This window comes from Protopterus annectens, chromosome 9.part0, assembly GCF_019279795.1.
Source record: "Protopterus annectens isolate FY-2018-M chromosome 9.part0, PAN1.0, whole genome shotgun sequence".
Taxonomy (NCBI): domain Eukaryota; kingdom Metazoa; phylum Chordata; order Ceratodontiformes; family Protopteridae; genus Protopterus; species Protopterus annectens.
In genome coordinates this window covers 155,066,761-155,086,194 of record NC_056743.1, presented here as the reverse complement: position 1 = coordinate 155,086,194, position 19,434 = coordinate 155,066,761, and the positions used below count along the sequence as shown (strand labels likewise).

The 19,434-nt window shown below is 37.7% G+C and overlaps 1 protein-coding gene across 1 annotated transcript in view; it reads left to right on the top strand.

Moving 5' to 3' along the window:
- Nucleotides 1-11,887: 11,887 nt before the first annotated feature.
- The window catches only part of LOC122811096 (dispanin subfamily A member 2b-like), an 82,422-nt gene continuing 74,875 nt past the window's right edge, over nucleotides 11,888-19,434 (top strand). Inside the window, exon 1 of the mRNA XM_044082672.1 lies at nucleotides 11,888-12,229. Coding sequence (XP_043938607.1) covers nucleotides 12,029-12,229 — 201 coding nt within the window. The 5' untranslated portion in view covers nucleotides 11,888-12,028. The remainder of the gene's footprint in view (nucleotides 12,230-19,434) is intronic.

Here is a 19,434-nt window from a genome sequence, read left to right as displayed (position 1 = left end):
CATTGACATTTTAGGATTGTAAGACAACACTGTAGTCTAACCTCATTACAGCACTAATAGAGTATAATGATCTTTTCCACATGTACCCCATCAGACATGTAGCAGCGGGAGAGACCTCAGGGCTTCATCAGCAAGATAACACAGGGTCTACACACTATGCCAGATGTATGTGAATAGATTAAAGGCCATGTCACAATAAACTTTATTGTATAGGATGACATGACTTCTGCCTAGACCTTCAGCCAGTCTCTGACCCTGCCTTGGTGGGAGTATTGCATATTCAAAAATGTAATATAGCTGATGATATCAGCAGTGTCTGTTGAGAACAAGATGACAGTGTCCCACTTGCTGGTGTACAACGATGTCTGTAATGTCAAGCAGCAGCTCACACATACACACACACACACACACACACACACTCACACACACACACGCACACACACACACACACACACACACACACACACACACACACACACACACACACACACACACACACACACACACACACACTCTCTCTCTCACACACACACATGCACCCCAGCTGACTACAGTGAGGATTGAACCTTTACCTATCTATGTATACAGGCTACAGAACACAGAACTTCAGACAGCGCTTTATATCTGATGAAAGCAGCAGTGTTTAGCGAGGAGAATATGGAAATAACCGTGTTACACATGCTGGTGTAAAATACTCTCTGTAATTTCAAGTAAGAGCACACACATGCACACACACACACACACACACACACACACACACACTTGACTGCAGTGAGAATAGAACCCCTACCAATCTAAGTTAGACTACAGAACACAGTACTGAATGCAAGCACCACAGCTCAAGTCTTATTTGTACAAGAGTGCAGGTGAATGTATAGTAGATGACACCAGCAGACCCTGTGGGAGATGAGATTGGGAGGACTGTATGAAATGAGTGAGTAGATATGAGTAATAGGATTGCCAGCTTCTCATGTCAAAAATTCTGGACACGACAGCAATGAAATACAAAGCATTGTAATGTTATGGTAGGTTGTGAGCTGGGTAACTTCATGGTTGAGTTCCTGTCTGAAGCAAATTCTGGCTCTAAATGTGTCTGACTTTGCAGGTGGTATGAATGAAGTGTAAAATGTTGAACATATTTCTTGTCATATCTGCAAATGTTAGATGTATACTACAGTGGAAGTGTGCCCTTTGTGTCTGTGGCTGGGGTGCAGAGCCAGATCATGGTCAAATGGGGCCCTAGGCAGAGTAATGGATCAGGATCTCTCCATACACAGCACACTCCACTGCAGCTATTCCAGTGTCCCATCACTTGGCTATTTCTCCCCAGTTACCATAAACACTATAATGGGCATACTGTTTTCTGCTTTACTTCTACAGTGATTATTTTGATATAACTTAAAACTTTTATGTTAAATTTTATAGCACACTGATTATATTGCTTTATTTAGCAAATGTCTGTCTCACAATGAAAACAGTCTTGGCATTAAAACTTCTCTGACCTTGAAACTCACATTCATTGAAACAACATTGAAACCCACATTCAAAGAAAATTCATCTGGCCAGTGGTGGATAAAGTTTACCTTTGGGCTGTTTTCAAATCATAGGCCCCTTACACACATATTTAGGACTATGCATACATACATGTGTTCTTTTATTCACCTTCATGATTGTATTAAATTATTTCCTTATATAATATAGCATCACTTGTTAGAACATGTTTTAAATTTATAGTTTTGAACATTTTTTCCAGAAAGCAATGAAACAGCACATATAATCCAATAATGACAAATCTGCCCAATTCAGAACATTTCCATTATAAAACTCTACTCAATTTTCTACATTACAATCCACCAATATAGGTAAATATGCACAATCTCTGCAGAAGCAAAAGTCATCTAAATAATTCTACATTAAAAAGATATGTAACAATGAAAAGGTTGCTGCTAGCAAACAACTTTATATTTCAGCGTTTCATCTATAAATAAAGTGCCTATTGCCTTGAAGAATAAATTGCCTATGGTACATTAAAAAATTGGTAAGCTGGTAATATTGCAATAGGGAATGGATCACAAACTGACAACAGGTTCATAACTTCTAGGCATCTCATCCAAAAGAGGACTTACTCAGGACTGCAGCACCCCACCCACCTTAAAGTACAACATACTATCAGCAATCCATCTACATGTTGTTGGAGTAGAACCCACAACCTTCTGCATAAAAAGCAAGTATACTACCTTTTGTGCTATTAACTTATGACAGTTCAAGCAGTAAAAGAAAAGAATAGCCTATAGTAAATGATTGATAGTTTCCATAGCTCTACCAGGCAATAAGCCATTCTGATTTAGGATGAATATAATCAGCTATGTGTAATATCAAATAATGTTCTTTTTCATAACTAGCCATGACCCACAATCCTATCTGTAAAATGCCCACATCCTAAGCAAAATTCACTATCTCTACTCCCCAAGCACATTATTCTGTTGCAAAAACAAGCTGCTCCTCCTTTCCTAAAAACTTAATCAACGAGGTCTGCAGGGGACTTGTACTCCTCTTATTTCCACAGATTATAAAACCTCTAAACACTATCTCTCAAGCAAATTAACAATACATTCTTTAAACTACAACTCATACAATATCTGATGGACTACTGGCTATGCTCCTGTTGTACGTTGGTGTGAGCCTTTGTGTCTATGTCTGCTGTAGCCTTTTTTCCCTCCGTCCCTATAGTTTTCATTTATGTTTATTGCTGTTATGCCAGTTTACTATCTATTATACTGTACTTTCTGGAAAGGGAGCATAATAAAAAAATGCCATATTTAGACGTGACAAGTGTGTGCAACTGGACCTTTCTTAAAGAAGAATGCCCTTAAAAACAAAAACAGTATTGTTTAATTAAAAGGTAAAAGTGACAGTCCCTTGGCAAGTAAAGATTTTATTTTTTCCAGACAATACACTGTCCAGAAAAGGTAGTCTCCATTTTCTGGACAGTGTCCCTTAGTTCCAGACAGTCTGGAAGAATTGCAGATGGTTGGTAACTCTAGTGAGCAAGTATCAAAATACTGTCATTTCATGGTAGTGGAGAAGTAACTGTATGATACACATATCTGCCCTGTTGTCTACACACACACACACACACACACACACACACACACACACACACACACACACACACACACACAAAACACAGTACTTAACACAAGTGCCACAGCTCAAGTCTGATTTTTACAGGAGTCCAGGTGAACTTATAATGGATGACATCAGCAGGCCATGTGGGAGACAAGAGGTTGGAAAGCCTGTATGAAGTGGATGCGTAGGCATGAGCAAGTAATAAAATACTAGCAATCCATCTAATTGGAGAAGCAACTGTAGGATACATGTCTGCTCTGCTCTCTAGACACACACACACACACACACACACACACACACACACACACACACACACACACACACACACACACACACACACACTAGATGACAGCAGGCCATGTGGTTAATAACAAGTTGTGAGTCCTGCACATGCACACAGCTTCATAGGTTCATATGAAGCAACTAGCCTAATAGCACCAGGGTTTTTAGAAGCCTAGCTGTATAAAAACACAAGTATCATTACTGAGCATAGTCAGATGGTCACTGAGGAGCACTGCTTTGCATGCAGTGGGAGCCTACCACAGAGGAGTCTGAATGGTCATGTGATATATCTGTCTCCCTAGCATGATCTATGTCACAAGCTAGGTTGAGAATCCTGGGGAAAATTATAGTTGTCCCATTTGAATTGAAGATGTCCATCATTTCCAAAAAGCCAGAGTCTGAGACGGCTTTGCAAGGCAGCCATAGGTCTCCTCTCAGCAGTCTGCATGATACTGAGTACAGTGACAAGATTATCAGTCTTTCCATGTATGGCATGTTTGGAGGCCTGGATGTTTCCCAGGCACAACCCTGTTTTTTTCTGCAATTGCTGCAGGTGTCTGGTGAGGTATTTATTTAACATTTGTTTACTGGGAAAGTCCGACTTGGAACCAAGCCAATTTTCAGTGGTGGCCTGGGGATAAAGGCTCCAGATGTATGTCTTTGAAATGTGGGAGGAAACCGGAGCACCTGGAGGAAACCCAGACGAATGCAGGGAAGACATGCAGACTCCACACAGAAGGCAACCCAGCGAACCTCTTGCTGTGAGGTGACAATGCTACTGCTGCACTAGTGCACCATCAGGTACAGAGAGATGTTAGAATTGTACTCCATTATTGGTGTGATAAGGGTAGGGTACAGCAAGGGTATGACTACCCTCATCTTGGATGTGATGTCCATATGTATGATGTACATAATGCAGATTGTGTGTGTCACCACTATGGATATATAGTGATGAAAGTGTAGATTGCTATCAACATATGTTCCCAAGTCTCTCAACCCTATGTTTGAGCTTAGGGGGGGTACTATGTATATCAGAATTAACAGAGGTACTTCATTCACAAAGGTGATAAAGAGTCATTCTATGGTTAAATTAGTCCATGAGTTTGTCACCAATCATCAGTCTGTGTTAGCCCCTTCCATAATATGCTGTCATCACTGGGGGACTCTGTATGAGTGCATCCAGCTAACAGTAATCTGCAAACTTTGGAAAACCACAGAACATCTACTGTTGCCTGTGCTTCATGGAAGTACTTCTCAAACAGTTGGGGGACCAGCACAGATCCTTGTAGCATTCCAGTGGTGAGTGGGCTAGTGGTGGAGGTACAGTCCCTAACTTTGAGAGTTTGTATTCTGTCATTGAGCCAGTAGGCTATCCATCTCGTACTTGAGTCAGCCCATGTTGCATTTGTCAAGGATAGATCTTGCTATTTAACTCTGTGGACTTCTTTGATACTGACCCCAAAGACATGGATGACAGATAAAAGGACATACCACCTATGTTCAATTATCCAAAGCCTTTGACAATATCTCCATTAATGTCTCATAGTGAAAAAGTTCCATCTGGGAATTAAGTCATACAATACTAGCTGGATTGCCAACTGGCTCACCAACAGAATACAAATTCTCAAAGTTGGGACTGCACCCCCCCCCCCCCACTAACCACTTATCAATGGAATACCTCAAGGATCTATGCTAGGCCATCAACTGTGTGGAAATTACTTCCCTGAAGTGGCGGCAACATTTTTTGGCCTGTGGTTTACCATGTTTGCAGATGACTGTTAATTGGACACAATAATATACATTCCACCAAGGATGGCAACATATTAAAGAAGGGGCTGATAGAGACAAATGATTGTCACCAAATTCACTGACTAAACTCTACAGCAAACAATGTCTCATTGTGTTTGAGCTGAGAGGGGTGTTATGTATATCATAATTAGCAGGAGTACTTTATTGCCAGAGGGGACAGTCTTGTGTGACTTGTGAACACATGTTCATAGCAATCTACAATTTCATCACCCTATATCCATAGTGGAGAGACACACACACTGCATTGTGCACATCATAAATATGGACATCACATCCAAGACCAAGGAAGTCATAGTTCTGTTGTACTCCACCCTTAGCAGACCACTAGTTGAGTACAAGTCTTCATTTTTGTCTATACTAAACCAGACAACTTCAGCAACTGGAGAAAAAATAGAGGTTTGTGACTGGGCTGGGAGAATGCAGGTTCTCCAAATATCACCTACATGGAAAGACTACAAGACCTGTCACTGTACACAGTTTCCTAAAAGCTGCTGAGAGATGACCTATGCCTGACCTACAGAGAAGTCTCAGACCCTGTCCTACTGAAGATGCTGGACATCTGCAAATCAAATGAGGCAGGAATAACTTGGGCCAAGGTTCTCAACCTAGCCTGTGACATAAACTGAACATGCAGGGGAGACAGATATATCCCCCAGCAACTCACACTCCTCTGTTATAGACTCCCACTGAGTGTGAAGCAGTGCTCCTCAATTACTCTTTTCAAGCACAACCTTCACTACTGCTTGGGTGATTGTAAAGTTACCACTGGGCCGGCACCTGTGTCCCTCAGAGATAGGCCCAGTTGTTGCTGCTCACAAAACACACTACTAACAATGACCATCTAAATATGCTTAATAAAGGTCCTTGTGTTTTCACAAAGCTAGGCTTCTATTGCCTAATGTATGCTGACAACCATGTACTTGTAAAACTTACAAATACAATATGTGAGAGATGCACCTATCCAATGAATCTAGAATAAATGATTTCTGTCTCTCAGGTAACAACAAACCAGATATCAAACAGGTTTTCAACACACACACTTCACCTCTTCAACAGACCAAGTTCACAACATATAACCCCACATACAAGTATATAAGTGTATTTGTAAAGGTAGCATCTTGCATTCTGATGAAGTACTGAAGTGGATGAAAGTACTAAATAAAGTGCATTATTGATCCTTCTTTCATGTGGCATCCTTTGGACGTGATTTGGTTGTTGTTCATTATTTTTTCATCTTCAGTCTTCATCACATTACTCAATTTAGCTGTTTAGAGTATTCATCTTAGCACATCATGACTGGCAGGGACCAGCCTAGAATAGGCAAACCTCATGTTACATACCAAAGATCACAATAAAGAGCTTGACATACTCTAGAATATTGGACACCATGTAAGACATATACTATGTACGCTACTCATAGTTAATATATAGGCTGTGGCATCTGTAGATTGAAATTCAGACCTCGTTTATCTGACTTTGACTCAATGTGTTTGTATTTTGCTTGAAAAATATGCTAGTGGTGCATCTATATTCTGACCGTGCTCATGGCTGATAAGGCCCCTCAGACCACTTAACAAAATAAAATATATAACTAAATAAATGAGGGCCCTGAATTTGACCAACAGTTGCAGAAAGATCAAAAAGAAAGCATCTGTGACAACCACTGATATGAAGACTCTGCAGTGGGAAGAATCTGGTGAAGTTAAATGATCCCTTGATGACTCAGAGAGGTTCTACAAAACCATCTGATTTCTTAGGGGAGAAAGGCTGAACATTGTCCAGTTTGCTATTAGCAAGTATGAAGTGCTGTCCTCAGCTGTTGACAGTGTTAAGAGTTGGAAGGAATACTTGCACCCAAATGACATCACACACCACTGACAGGGCAGTGTCAGTAGCAACTGTTGGGCTAGGGTCTATTTCTGTAGGTGAAGTCACTTTTTAATTAAAATGTCTATTGTGACAATGCTGCAGAAGCACATACAGTCTCTCCTGAAATACTGTACACACTAGATATTATTGGCTTTTTATGGTTAGGGCTACTGTTCAATGTTGGAAGGCAGGGGAAATATCTCTGGGCTGGCAAACTGGACTGGTAGTCCTCATTTTTAGAAAAGAATAAACAGGACTTATCCTAATTATAAAGAGATCATTCTACTGAACCTCTCTGGGGAAGTTTATTGTAGAAGGCTGCAAAGTAGACTTTGTCTAGTAGTCTAGCCTCTGATTTTAGAGGAACAGTTCATGTTCCGTGGTTGTCATCATGGAAGAATGGATTAACTCTTTGTCCATACACAGGTAATGAAAGGGTTATGAAAGTTGGCCAGTAGTATTGATATAAAATTTGTAGACATGAAAAGGGCACAGCTGTATACCTAATATTTTACTCTTGGACATGCTCCTGGGTGCTTATGTATTACATTTGGCCCTTGTCTCCACAAAGAAAGAGTTGTGTCAACATTGTTAGTTTTGCATTAGCTTCATTTAATGTGGACATAAGACTCTGTGGATGGGGTGTCAGGGTTCCTCTCCTGTCCATCTTTGTGTTTGTAGATAATGTTGTCCTCTTGGCATCAAAGGTTCATGGTCTCTGGCATTCAGTGGAGTAGATTGCTCCTGAATGTGAAGGCTAGGAGGAAATTGAGCACCATTAAATCAGAGGTCATGGTTTCTTGCCAGAAAAGAATGGCTTGCTCTCTTTATTTGAAAAGTGGAGTAGCTATTTCAAATGGAGGGGGTTAAGTACACTGTGGTCTTGTTCATGACTGAGGGGAGAGTGAATCAGGAGATTGACTGGTGAAGGTATATAATGATGCAGTCCTTTAGACATGGTGCTAGACAGTTGTGATGGCATAAGACGTGGATAATGCAGTGAAGCTGTCATTCTATGTGCCACTCTTCTCCTGTCTTCACCCAAGCTTATCATCTATGCTCATCAACCTTGGGTAGTTACAGAAATAGTGATTTCATTAATGTAAGCTGTGGAAATTAGGTTTCTTTGGAGGCCTGTTGACATCACTATCCATGAAAAAGTGAAGAGTTTATTAATCCATAAAAAATCTCTTATTAGAAACAATGCTTCTTGGGTTTGAGAAGAGTCAGTTGAGATGTTTTGACTCTAATGAGGATGGTTCACTGGGTACATCTTCTAGGCATGTATCAGATATGGCCTATGGAACGTCCTTACAATACATCCCTGGACTGTCTAGGGAGGTTATATATCTCAGCTTTTCTAAGACTACCCAGGGAAAACCAAGAATGATCTGTTGAATTTTACTAAGAATAAGGAAGTCTAATCTTTCCTGCTTAGCTTGATACTCTACAAAAATCACAAGGACAATCAATTTAGGAATAGGATGAATGAATGTGTGGATGGAAGGATGGACCAGTTGGAAAACATTAGTTGTATAAGACTGGCGTATGGCAAGTGGGCTAAATTGTTTCAAGACTTAGGCTATAATGACACATTGTTAATGTAAGGACTGTACCTATAGATGACATGTGAAAATTAGTTAAATAGTGTTCAGTAAGTGAATAGTATACATCCTTCTGGAGATAACATAGTATATAAAAGAACCAGTGGATAAACAAGAAGATATCATAAACGTGATAACCACTACCACCGATCCATTTATAGTAACCCCCAAAATACTTAAGACAGGACCTCTGTGTGATATGATTGGAAGTGAACAAGGCTGAATGAGCACAATCATAAGAAGGATGATAGAGTCGACTTCTGCCCATTTACTGATAACAGGCTAGTTCTTTGTCTATACAGGGATGAATGTTCAAAGTTAGTCAGTACCACTGAATGATAGAGACAGTAGTGCCACAGTCTTCTCAGTGGAAAAAACACTACAGAAATTGAAGAGAACAACATGCAAATGGTATAAATTGTTTAGTTAGTTACGTTCATGATTTGGTAAAACCAGTTGGGAATTAAACTATTTATTAAGGTTTATTTGTAATCTTGAAATTAATATTATTTTCCTTTACTATCACTTGATACATCACATGCTTTATTGCATTTGAGTCATCAATTAATAAAATGGGGGGGGGGGAGGAAAACACTACAGAATGTTCTAACCCCACAAAATAAATGCACTTTTATCTCCAAGGTTGGCATCAGATGACTGCCTACAGATGAAACCCAAATAATCTTTCTACTTTTTTTGTCATTTTTGCCATGACTGCTATATTTGGAAATATGATTGGTTTTGTACTTTAAGATGCTGTATTCTTATTCAGTAGTTCTCTGTGTTGGATACCCTTTTTGACACGTCACTGTGCTGTGTTCTCACAATATTTATTCAGCAGGTGAGAGGTCCAGTTTGGTGTATTGGGATTCTTCTTGCAATGTAATAGAGTCCCTTGCTGGGTATTGTGTCATTTAGCACTTAGGCTTTGTCTACCAGACAGCTGAGAACTTTGTCTTCATTATGTGATTAAACAGTGTGTACAGTGTTGTATCCTGTGGAACCTGTGTCTTTTGCTCTTTTCAGATGTTAAGGAAACTTGCTATTTTGGGAGATAGGTGTCACTTGTAAAAACTTCATGACCCATCTTGCATAGCTCTCAACCTCTAAACTCAAGAAATATGGACAAAATTAAAAATATTGGAGGAACAAAGGCACAAAATCAGGGACTGATTTTATAGATTGTTTTTATAAATTTGCATACATTTTCCAAAGGATATGAAGTCTGAAACTCAAATGTATATCATTCTTTAGTTACTTCATTCTTTAATGATCAAATAGAAAAACTTAAATTTTATGAGGAACAGATGAGAAATATGGGTAAAAAAATGGACATTCTGAAAAAATCTGTATTGTTGAGAGGTACTTGGAAAATTTTCAGCAAAGTACCAACAGTCTGATGGGTTATTCTAATATGACTATCTGCATCATGGTGTGTTCAGCTGTCAGTAGATAGTCTAGGTGTTAATGACTCCCAAGGAATAAGTGTACACTGTTAACACAAGGTTAACTCACACTGTCTTTGTCTTAATTTTAGTTTTCCGACTGATTTTCTTGTTGCCTTAAACACAGAGGGGAATTCATAAAGCTTATCACAAAGTGTAGACTACATGTACACTTATTGTAATCTTTCTGGATGACTAGAAAGCACAAAACATGTGATGGGGTGTTCTTGAATACAGATAGTGTACACTTAGGTGTTAATGAATCTGGCCCACTTACTTTTATTATTTATTATTTTATTTATTTATTAATTTATCCGCGGTGGTGCAGCGGTAGCATTGTTGCCTCACAGCAAGAGGTTCTCCCATTCGATTCTCGGCTGGAGTGCGGGGAGTGCCTTCTGTGTGGAGTCTGCATGTCCTCCCCGCGGTTTGGTAGGCGTTCGAAATACATGCGTAAATGGGCGTGTCTTCGTTGAAGGTTGAATGTCAAGCTGGCACCTCGGCGTTCGTGAAAATCTACTGCCAATCATTAGCAGACTGGAGTTCCGCTATGGTGACCCCTAACCAGGAAAATTCGAAAGACAAACAACATTTGCAGTTTGTTTGCCAGGATAGTCCATTTTCAATGGAGTCCTGGGGAGAAAAGCTCCAGAAAAATGCACAGTACACATTGCACGTATACATTACAGATTATCTCATAGGAATACAAAGTAAATATGAAAAGAAAAGGTTAACAATGATAGAATACATCAGTATAGTTCATTAAACAGCAATAAAAAACACTTTTTTTTTTGTTACATAAGTACCAGCATAGGGTAATGTTAAGTAGTTTATCAAATAGTTTAATGGAGCTGTTTTTTTTCAATAATATTAATGTTTTTATTTTTTTCAATAATATTAATGGTCCTCAAGCTTGCTTTTAGCTGAAGAATTTGACCCTGGAAGTCTGCCATTTTACTTAATTTTTTGCAAATATAGGAATATAACGATTTAGAAGTGTTCCTTTTACAAGTGAAGTTCAAAATATCTAATAGTTTATTTTACTATGCATTTCTGGAGCTGATCTGACACATTAAGTTTTAATAGCATTTCATTGTCTGTTATTTATAATGGCTCATTCAGTGTTTAAAATACTTAGGAAACAAGCACTGAAATAAATCTGACCTTGACCTGTTACAAGCCTAATGGGAACAAAGAAATGCTATCTCAGAAATCCAGGAAGCAGAGCTGCATTTTTAAACAAAAGTAACATGACTGTGACTGTAAGCAGATTCTCACTGTCAGCAAATAAGCATCAAAAATGTAACAACCAACTGGGATTCAACAGCATTACTTTGCAGAAAATCATGTATCCCTGTTAATAAACACATGCTTTTAAAAAGCAACCCAAAGAATATATTTTAAAATAATTATCTGATTATAGTGTATACTTAATTACTGTATGCAAAGGATATGTACTTGTGTACCAAGTGAACATGCCACTTCAGGAACAGAAGTCATTGTGTAAACTGTCATTGACTAACAGATACACTCTCCATAGATTCATTAATCTTTTATTATAAGTCTATGTTTAGAACAAATACACAATCCTCCATCTCTACAAAAAAATCTTTTTTGCATAATACCCTAATCAGTTACATAAACAAAGCAGAAAATATTCAGCAGTCGCATTTTCCGATACAGAGTTGCTTCTCTTCTAGGGGATTTCCTACTTTGGCTAGCACACGTAAAAAAAATAGAAAAGCCAATGCATACAGATTGCTCCAGTTAGACAGCTCCACCTCCTTTAGAAGTAAAAATAATTTCCTCCCAAATTCATAAACAGCATTTCAACCTACAATAGTAAAAGTTCTTCTAAGAGGAGGAAAGTATCTTAGCTCTAGGCAGAACATGGAAAAACGTGTTGATTCAAATGATGTTGCAGTGTTACAGCCTCCACCGTATGAATCTGTTGCATGTAATCCTAGTGAAGTAATCAGCATTGAACCTTCACCTCCTCCTGTTCGGGACCACTTTATCTGGTCACTCTTTAGCCTGACAAACTTTAATGTTTTGTGTCTCGGTCTCCTGGCGGTTGTTTACTCTGTTAAGGTAAGCACAGCATTTTTTTTCCAGTTCAGGAAATGGCAAACCTTATTAAAATCAGAAAAGTGTTTTTCACGTTGGTTAAAGATTATCCAGACATGTTTTCGGATTCGTTAGCTTTAAGCACTTAATCTGATCATTTCCTTCAAAATAACTCATTAAGATGGCCCGTCTGAAAGGTACATTGTGTAGTATGTTCAAATAAAAAGCTGGCTGGCGTTATGTTGCTTAAAAATGCTTTGTATTCTGTTTATAGAATTATAAAACATTACTCTTTTAACAGCCTTCTAAATAGCCTTCTAAATAGCATGCTTAAAAACGCAGAAATCGGGTGCTATATAATTTATATATGCTGCAGTCAGCACGTTACATGTACTATTTCAGAAATAAAACATTTTGACATTGTGTATTCTGTGATGGCATTTTGCAATTAGCAGCAGAGAACATCAAATAAAAATGTTTTATCGTTTATCTCACATGCTACACTCTTGACTTTTCTGCAGCTTTCCTGTCTTACAGGATGTTAAAGTGGGTGATATTTCTGGCTGCAGGCATTTTCACATAACTCATCTGTTAAATAATACTATAACTGACATTATACTACGGTTTCCTATTTGCCCTGGTTAAACAAGTCGTGTACGATTTCTTAACAAAGTCTATTCATCTTTATACTACGTTCACTAATAGAAAACCCACAGCCAGAAGAGCATAATTAAATGTATTTATTTTGCACTGTGAGAATATTACAGATTTTATTTGATTTACACAACAGGATATGCCCTTGTTCTGTGAACCTTTGTTTAATTAAAGCAACATGGTTTAAAATTACAGCATTGTTTAAACAACTTTTTGCTCCCCACCCTGAGATATAGCATGATTCATAATTACATAATGACAACGTAGGTGTTTATGTATTTTTTGCTTATATGGTTACCAGGTACCAGCTCCAAAGGCCCTTTTGCTCAAACTTGAGCTGAGTGACATAAAGCAAATTTCTCTTTAACATAAACATGCACAATAGCATTAAGTATATAATCACTAGTAGCAAACTGCGTAATAGTAACATAAAATTAGTACCTAAATGCAGTAATTATTTGACAGACCAAAATAAAATTGCTAGTGAGATGCAGAACTCAATTATGATAGATCTTCCTGCTTTATTTCTATGTGGAGAATAAAATGTTCAATACAATCCATTAGAATGGCAGGCTTCCTGTTTTTTTTTTGTTTTGTTTTGTTTTTTTTTATTTTATTTTATTCCTATTTATTTTATGGTGATGTTATTTGAATGTTCTATAGGTACCTGGGTTACAAGTGTTCGAAAAAACATTGTCTCGAATCTAGAGAACTGAGCACTTTGCAGCTTGTGAAAGTTGCTGCTCGTGGTCAAAATCAGTATGAATTTGAGTGAGTTGCCATTAGGAGGGAGGGAGTGAGTGAGTGATTTTTGGGTTAGGGAGTGAGAAGGGGATTTTTGGGTTAGGGAGCACAGTGGGAGTTTTAGGGTTAGGAATGATCAGAGAATTTAATTTTAGGGAAGGGGGTTGAAGTTTTAGGTTTAAGAAGCAACTGAGAATTTTAGGGTTATGGAGGGAAAGTGAAGGTTTAGGGTAAGGAATGGAGGAGATAGTTTGGGACCTGGGTGGGAGTTTTAGGGTTGGGGCCTAGGCTTTGATAGGCAATGTAGTTTATTTAATCAAGTGTGGGAGGTGTGGTATTTAGAAATGTGAAGTCAGGCTAGTGGGAGTTCAAGCAGTTGCTTTTTCAAGCAAGTAGCAGATATATCGCAAGCTACTAGCACATGAACACTTGTAGTAGGCCTTGTTAGTTTCTTGTTAAAGTTGAGAGCATTTTCTTCTGTTCTCTGCAGTTCTTTGTTATCATATCTATGTATTTATTTATTTATGCATTAGCATTTATAACTAGCAAATCCTAGTATGACTGGGCATGAAGCCCCTTTTCAATGGAGGCCAGGGAAGAAAAGTTCCATTTTTTGATTTGCTATGTATAGTTTATTCTACTGTAATATTATGATTATATTAATTGTTTGAGCATTATGTCTTCTCTGTAGATAATTAAGGACTGACATTCTGTTTTACTAGTGAATATAGCAGAGGCTGGAAGTACAGCACAGTGGTTTAACTGGAGGTAGGTTAATGCCACATATTTAATCATGTGACCACAGAACAAGTAAATCATGTGACCACAGAACAAGTAAATCATGTGACCATCAGAGTAAGACATGTCAGTACCAGACATGTTGATCATTTGATTCCATAGAGATTTGCTGTTGGAATTACACACTGCTTAGTCATCACATTTACACAACTTGATAAGTATATAAAGGCAGAACAAGGAGGTTGTGTAGTGGCAACACTGACCAAGAAATGTTACTGCATCTTTGTAGAGTATCGTTTAATAGGGTAGCCTTATGAGGTAACTTTTAGAAAGATATTGTATGGTTTTAGAATGATGGACTTTGGATAATAGTCTGTGCTTTGTTGGGCTGACTATGAAAAAGATTAATGGCTGCTTGTGCATCTGCTTTGAGGGACTACCCATTTCAGAGCACACATTTTCATAATTGTTATACATTTGCAGTACTCACTATATGACAGTAATGTTTATGTATTGCATTTTTGTCATTTCTTGATAACATGTTATGCTTGATGTTTTATGTCTGCTTATCAGCAAGCATTCACTGTTGGTTACTAGGATCATTCAAATTCATGCACTTACACAATTTAGAGAAACATTTTCTTTCTGTTCATGTGGGAACTCAAGCTGACCACTGAGTTTTTTCCTCACTGTTTTTATTTTTACTCTTCCCCACCACCACATACGTTTTCGTTTTCTGAAATTATGTTAACATTAAAATATAAAATCAACCCAGTGGTTGGATGAAGGATGGTATAAAAAGCACAGCAAACCAGAAACGAAAAGTAATATACCAAACCAAACACAGGCATAAAAATAATAACAGAAATGTTTATTGGGTAAGCACTTTCATGCTGTTACAATGCACTTCAGACAAATAACATTAGCAACACACATCATTAAATACTATAAATCCAGTTAAAAGAGCCAATCAATGCGGCAATTTACATGCTTTCAATAAAGGTTTTAAATATATACCACCATTCAGGCCAGGAAATCTATGAGCCTGAAGGGTGGTAATCCATTTAGTTTCAGTCACTTCAACATCATTGACCATATCACCACCTCTTAAATCACAAATGAAAACTTGCAGAACTAAAAAACTAAATGTATGGTCATTAAAAGCAGCTATATGCCTGTACAAAACACTTGCGGCATCTTTATTCCTAATATAACCAATATGTTCAAGAAGACATTCTGTAAGTGATTGGTTAGTTTTACCAACATAAAAACATGTACAAGTATTACAATGAGCTAAATAAACAAGATGACCAGTAGTACAATCAGCTTTCATCTGCAGTGATGTACATGACATCGCTAGCCTCACAAAGTTATCGCATAGAAGAAATCCCACTCACCAGGGAGGGGCTGCCACAACTTTAAAACATAAATAACATGTGTCTTTAAGGGCATTCTTCTTTAAGAACACACAGTGCATGCTTCTTCCTATGTACATCTTCACATGCACATACATTTATTCCTGCAGTTTTTCTTTCCACTCGTAAAATTTAAACTCATTGACAAGACACATACTTGCTGCTTCTTCTGTCTGCGGATTAACATCTTGGGGCATTACATGTAAAATGCCATAGTAAGGGATGGCAAGTTAGTTAATTTGCGCTAGCTCAAACCCTGTATATTGGTTCCAGGTGACAAGAGCCTGAATCCTCTACACCAATTGCCAGGCTGTTCAAAACGTATGAGTTTCAGTGCATTTTCATGGACTTGTGAGCTTCGAGGAAAGAAAAGTTTACTGTTGCTCATGCTAAATCTGTTTTTAAAGTGCAATGTTATGTTTAACAGATGCCTGTCACTGTTTATGATATAAAATTTGAAATCAGTGTTAGTAGCACAAGTAACATACTTGCCTTTGGTGCAAATGGCTGTGGGCTCTACTCCTACACTATGTAGATGAATTCCTTCCTGATACTGTGGTATGCCTTAAGGAGGGGTTGGGGTGCTGCAGTCCTGTGTGTGTCCTATGGAAAAGATGCTTAATAAGTATGAACCTGTTGTCAGTGTGCCATCCATTCCCTATTGTAATATTATCGATTTACCATTTTTTTATGTAACATAGGCAATTTATTCTAAGGGTACCAGACACTGAAGTTGTAGATGAACCACTGAAATATAAAGTTTAGAAATAACACAAATGAAGGCAAAAGGCAAACTGATCCACTCCCAAGTATTTATTTAGTGCTTTTGTTTATAAAATACAAACTTCCTCAGAATAAAAGCTTAAAAACTTGAACTATAGTGGCCAGCTCATTTATATATGCACTAAATACCATGTGATAAAACTTGCTCAGTTTGAAACCAGCATTTAAAGATATATTACATATGCAGTTTGTATCTCTTGCATTTTCATATACATTACATACTTTCCCACTGCTAAGCTACACAGACACATACTTACATATAATACTGCTAAAATAACTAAAATACCTCTACTAGATAAATTCTTATATATGTAAATAAATGCACATGTGAATCTTGCTATCATGCTACCTATAACAAAGCTGACATTAAACACAGTGTATGCCCCATGAACATAGTTATACCTAGATAGCAAACTTGGCTTTCAGTCTCAGAACAGGACAAAAAAAAAGATTTAAAACCAGAGTATATCAACATCAATATGAATATATCAACATCAATATGATATCAGTACCCTCGGTGGTGGTGCTGCGGTAGCGTTGTCGCCTCGTAGTAAGACGCTGTCCGGTTCGATTCTCAGCTAGAGTGTCTGCTGCGTGGAGACATGCATGAATGGGCGTACCTTTGTTGAAGGTTGTGCGTCAAGCCTGGCAAGCCGGTACATAAAAATCAACTGCCAATCATTAGTGGATCGGAGTTCTGTTGTGGCAACCCCTAACCAGGAAAAGCCGAAAGACACAAACAAACAAATATGATATCAGTAAAAAAGACTCCAAGAAAGCCTTAGCTGAACATATAATCCAACTTGCAGACCATCATTTTAAATATATTAGTATAGATCATGTTGATATAGCTGAAAGAGGAGGTCCTATAGATGATTTTTTTGAATTTAAGGAACTCAAATGGCAACTGCGAACCAATACAACATGTTATCCAGGACTAAATGGTGTGGTTTCTATCAGTCCTATTCTGCAGGTGTAATATATCATTAAATGCTGGTTTCAGACTGAGGCAAGTTTTATCACATGGTTTTTAGTGCATATATAAATGAGTTGGCCACTATGGTTCAAGTTTTTAAGCTTTTATTTTGAGGAAATTTGTATTATATAAACAGAAGCGCTAAATAAATACTTAATCAGTTTGCCTTTTGCCTTCATTTGTGTTATTTCTATAGTTTGTGGGTGTCATGGAAGTTTTGAAATATAAAGTTGCTTGTCAGCAGCAGCATCTTCATTAGTTATGTATCTCTTTAATGTGGAATTATTCAGATGACTTTTACTTCCACAGAGACTCTGCATATTGACTGATATCTGAGGATTGTAATGACAGAAGTTTGAGTGGTCTTTTATTGTTGAAATGTTCTGAAAATTACAGTTTTGTCATTATTGGTTCATACGTTTTATTTCTTTGCTTACTGGAAAAATGTTCAAAACCACAAATTTAAAACATACTCCAACAAGTAGTGCTATATTATTCAAGGAATATAATTTAATACAAGCAAGAAGGTGAATTAAAGAACACACATATGTATGCATGGTTCTAAAAATGTATGCAGGGGCCCTATAGTTTGAAACATAATCCACCAATGGCCAGATGCATTTTCTTTGAATATGGGTTTCAATGTCAATTCAATGAATGTGAGTTTCAAGGGCAGGGGAGTTTATTGTTCACGATAAATCTGCATTCCTTTTGAGACTGTATTGTTTTGTTTAGCAAATAACTAAGATACAACTAAGATACAACAAACATATCTCCATAACTATCTCCAAAGTCCATAAAAAGCTAGGGACCATCTGTCACTGTAAAAGGTACCTTACTTCCAAGTCTAGAACTGATATAGCTGGAACCCATCTCTTGTCCACATTACTTTATGCATCCACAGTTCTAACAAACCGAAATAAAACCGACTTGAACAAATTTTCCACTTGCTGCAACAAAATTGCCTGGTTTGCAACCAATGCCAAATCACACTCCAACCACTGACAGTCCTTACATTCATTACACTGGCTCAAATTTCCCAATTTACTACGCTACCCACCAACTCAACCTAGCCCACCAAATACTATACTATCCTGAGAAAACCCCTGCCCTGACTGGTCTTCTAAACTTCTACAATTCAAATAGACATTTATGATCCAGTAATAAAGCTCTGGTCAAAACAATTATATGTATAAACAGCTGTGGGGGATCTCTTTTCCCTAATGAAGTCACTAAAACATGGAACACCTTGCCCCCTGACCTCAGATTGCAAAACTGTACTTCCACTTTCAAAAACCTCCTTAAATTAATCCTTTACACCAACTATTTATGTAACTGCAATGCATGCCCCTGAAGCCTCACCCTACTGTAGGATTTTATTCCTTTATGCTTCTGGTGTTCACTATTGCTGTGCTCTGCCAGTGCTCACTGTCCATATTATACATATTGCTATTACTTGGTAAATGCCTTGCAATACTGTCTTCTAACTATGCTGATTATTTATATTGCAAATATTGTATCGACTAGATATAGCATGTTTCCTAATTGTTATTATCATTTTTCCACTTTGTAACCAAAATTGTTAACATTAATTTACTCTCTGTAATGTATGGAGCCTTTCTCCTCAGTACTCCTCTGAAAACGGACACTAGTTGTCCAGTTGGATTATCCTGGTAAACAAATGTTAAATAAATAAATAAAAAGAGATATCAGTGTTTGTGCTACAAAATTTTAAATAAAAAATGTAAATATCTGTAATCATTGTAGAAATAAAGAAGAAAATAGTTAAGTACACTGATAGGTTTTAACGGGGTTTTATAGCAACTGGGGAGAAACAGCCAAGTAATGGGACACTGGAATGGCTGCAGGGGGGGGGGGTCTGTTGTATGTGTGTGTTGGGGGTGGCAATCCATCACCCT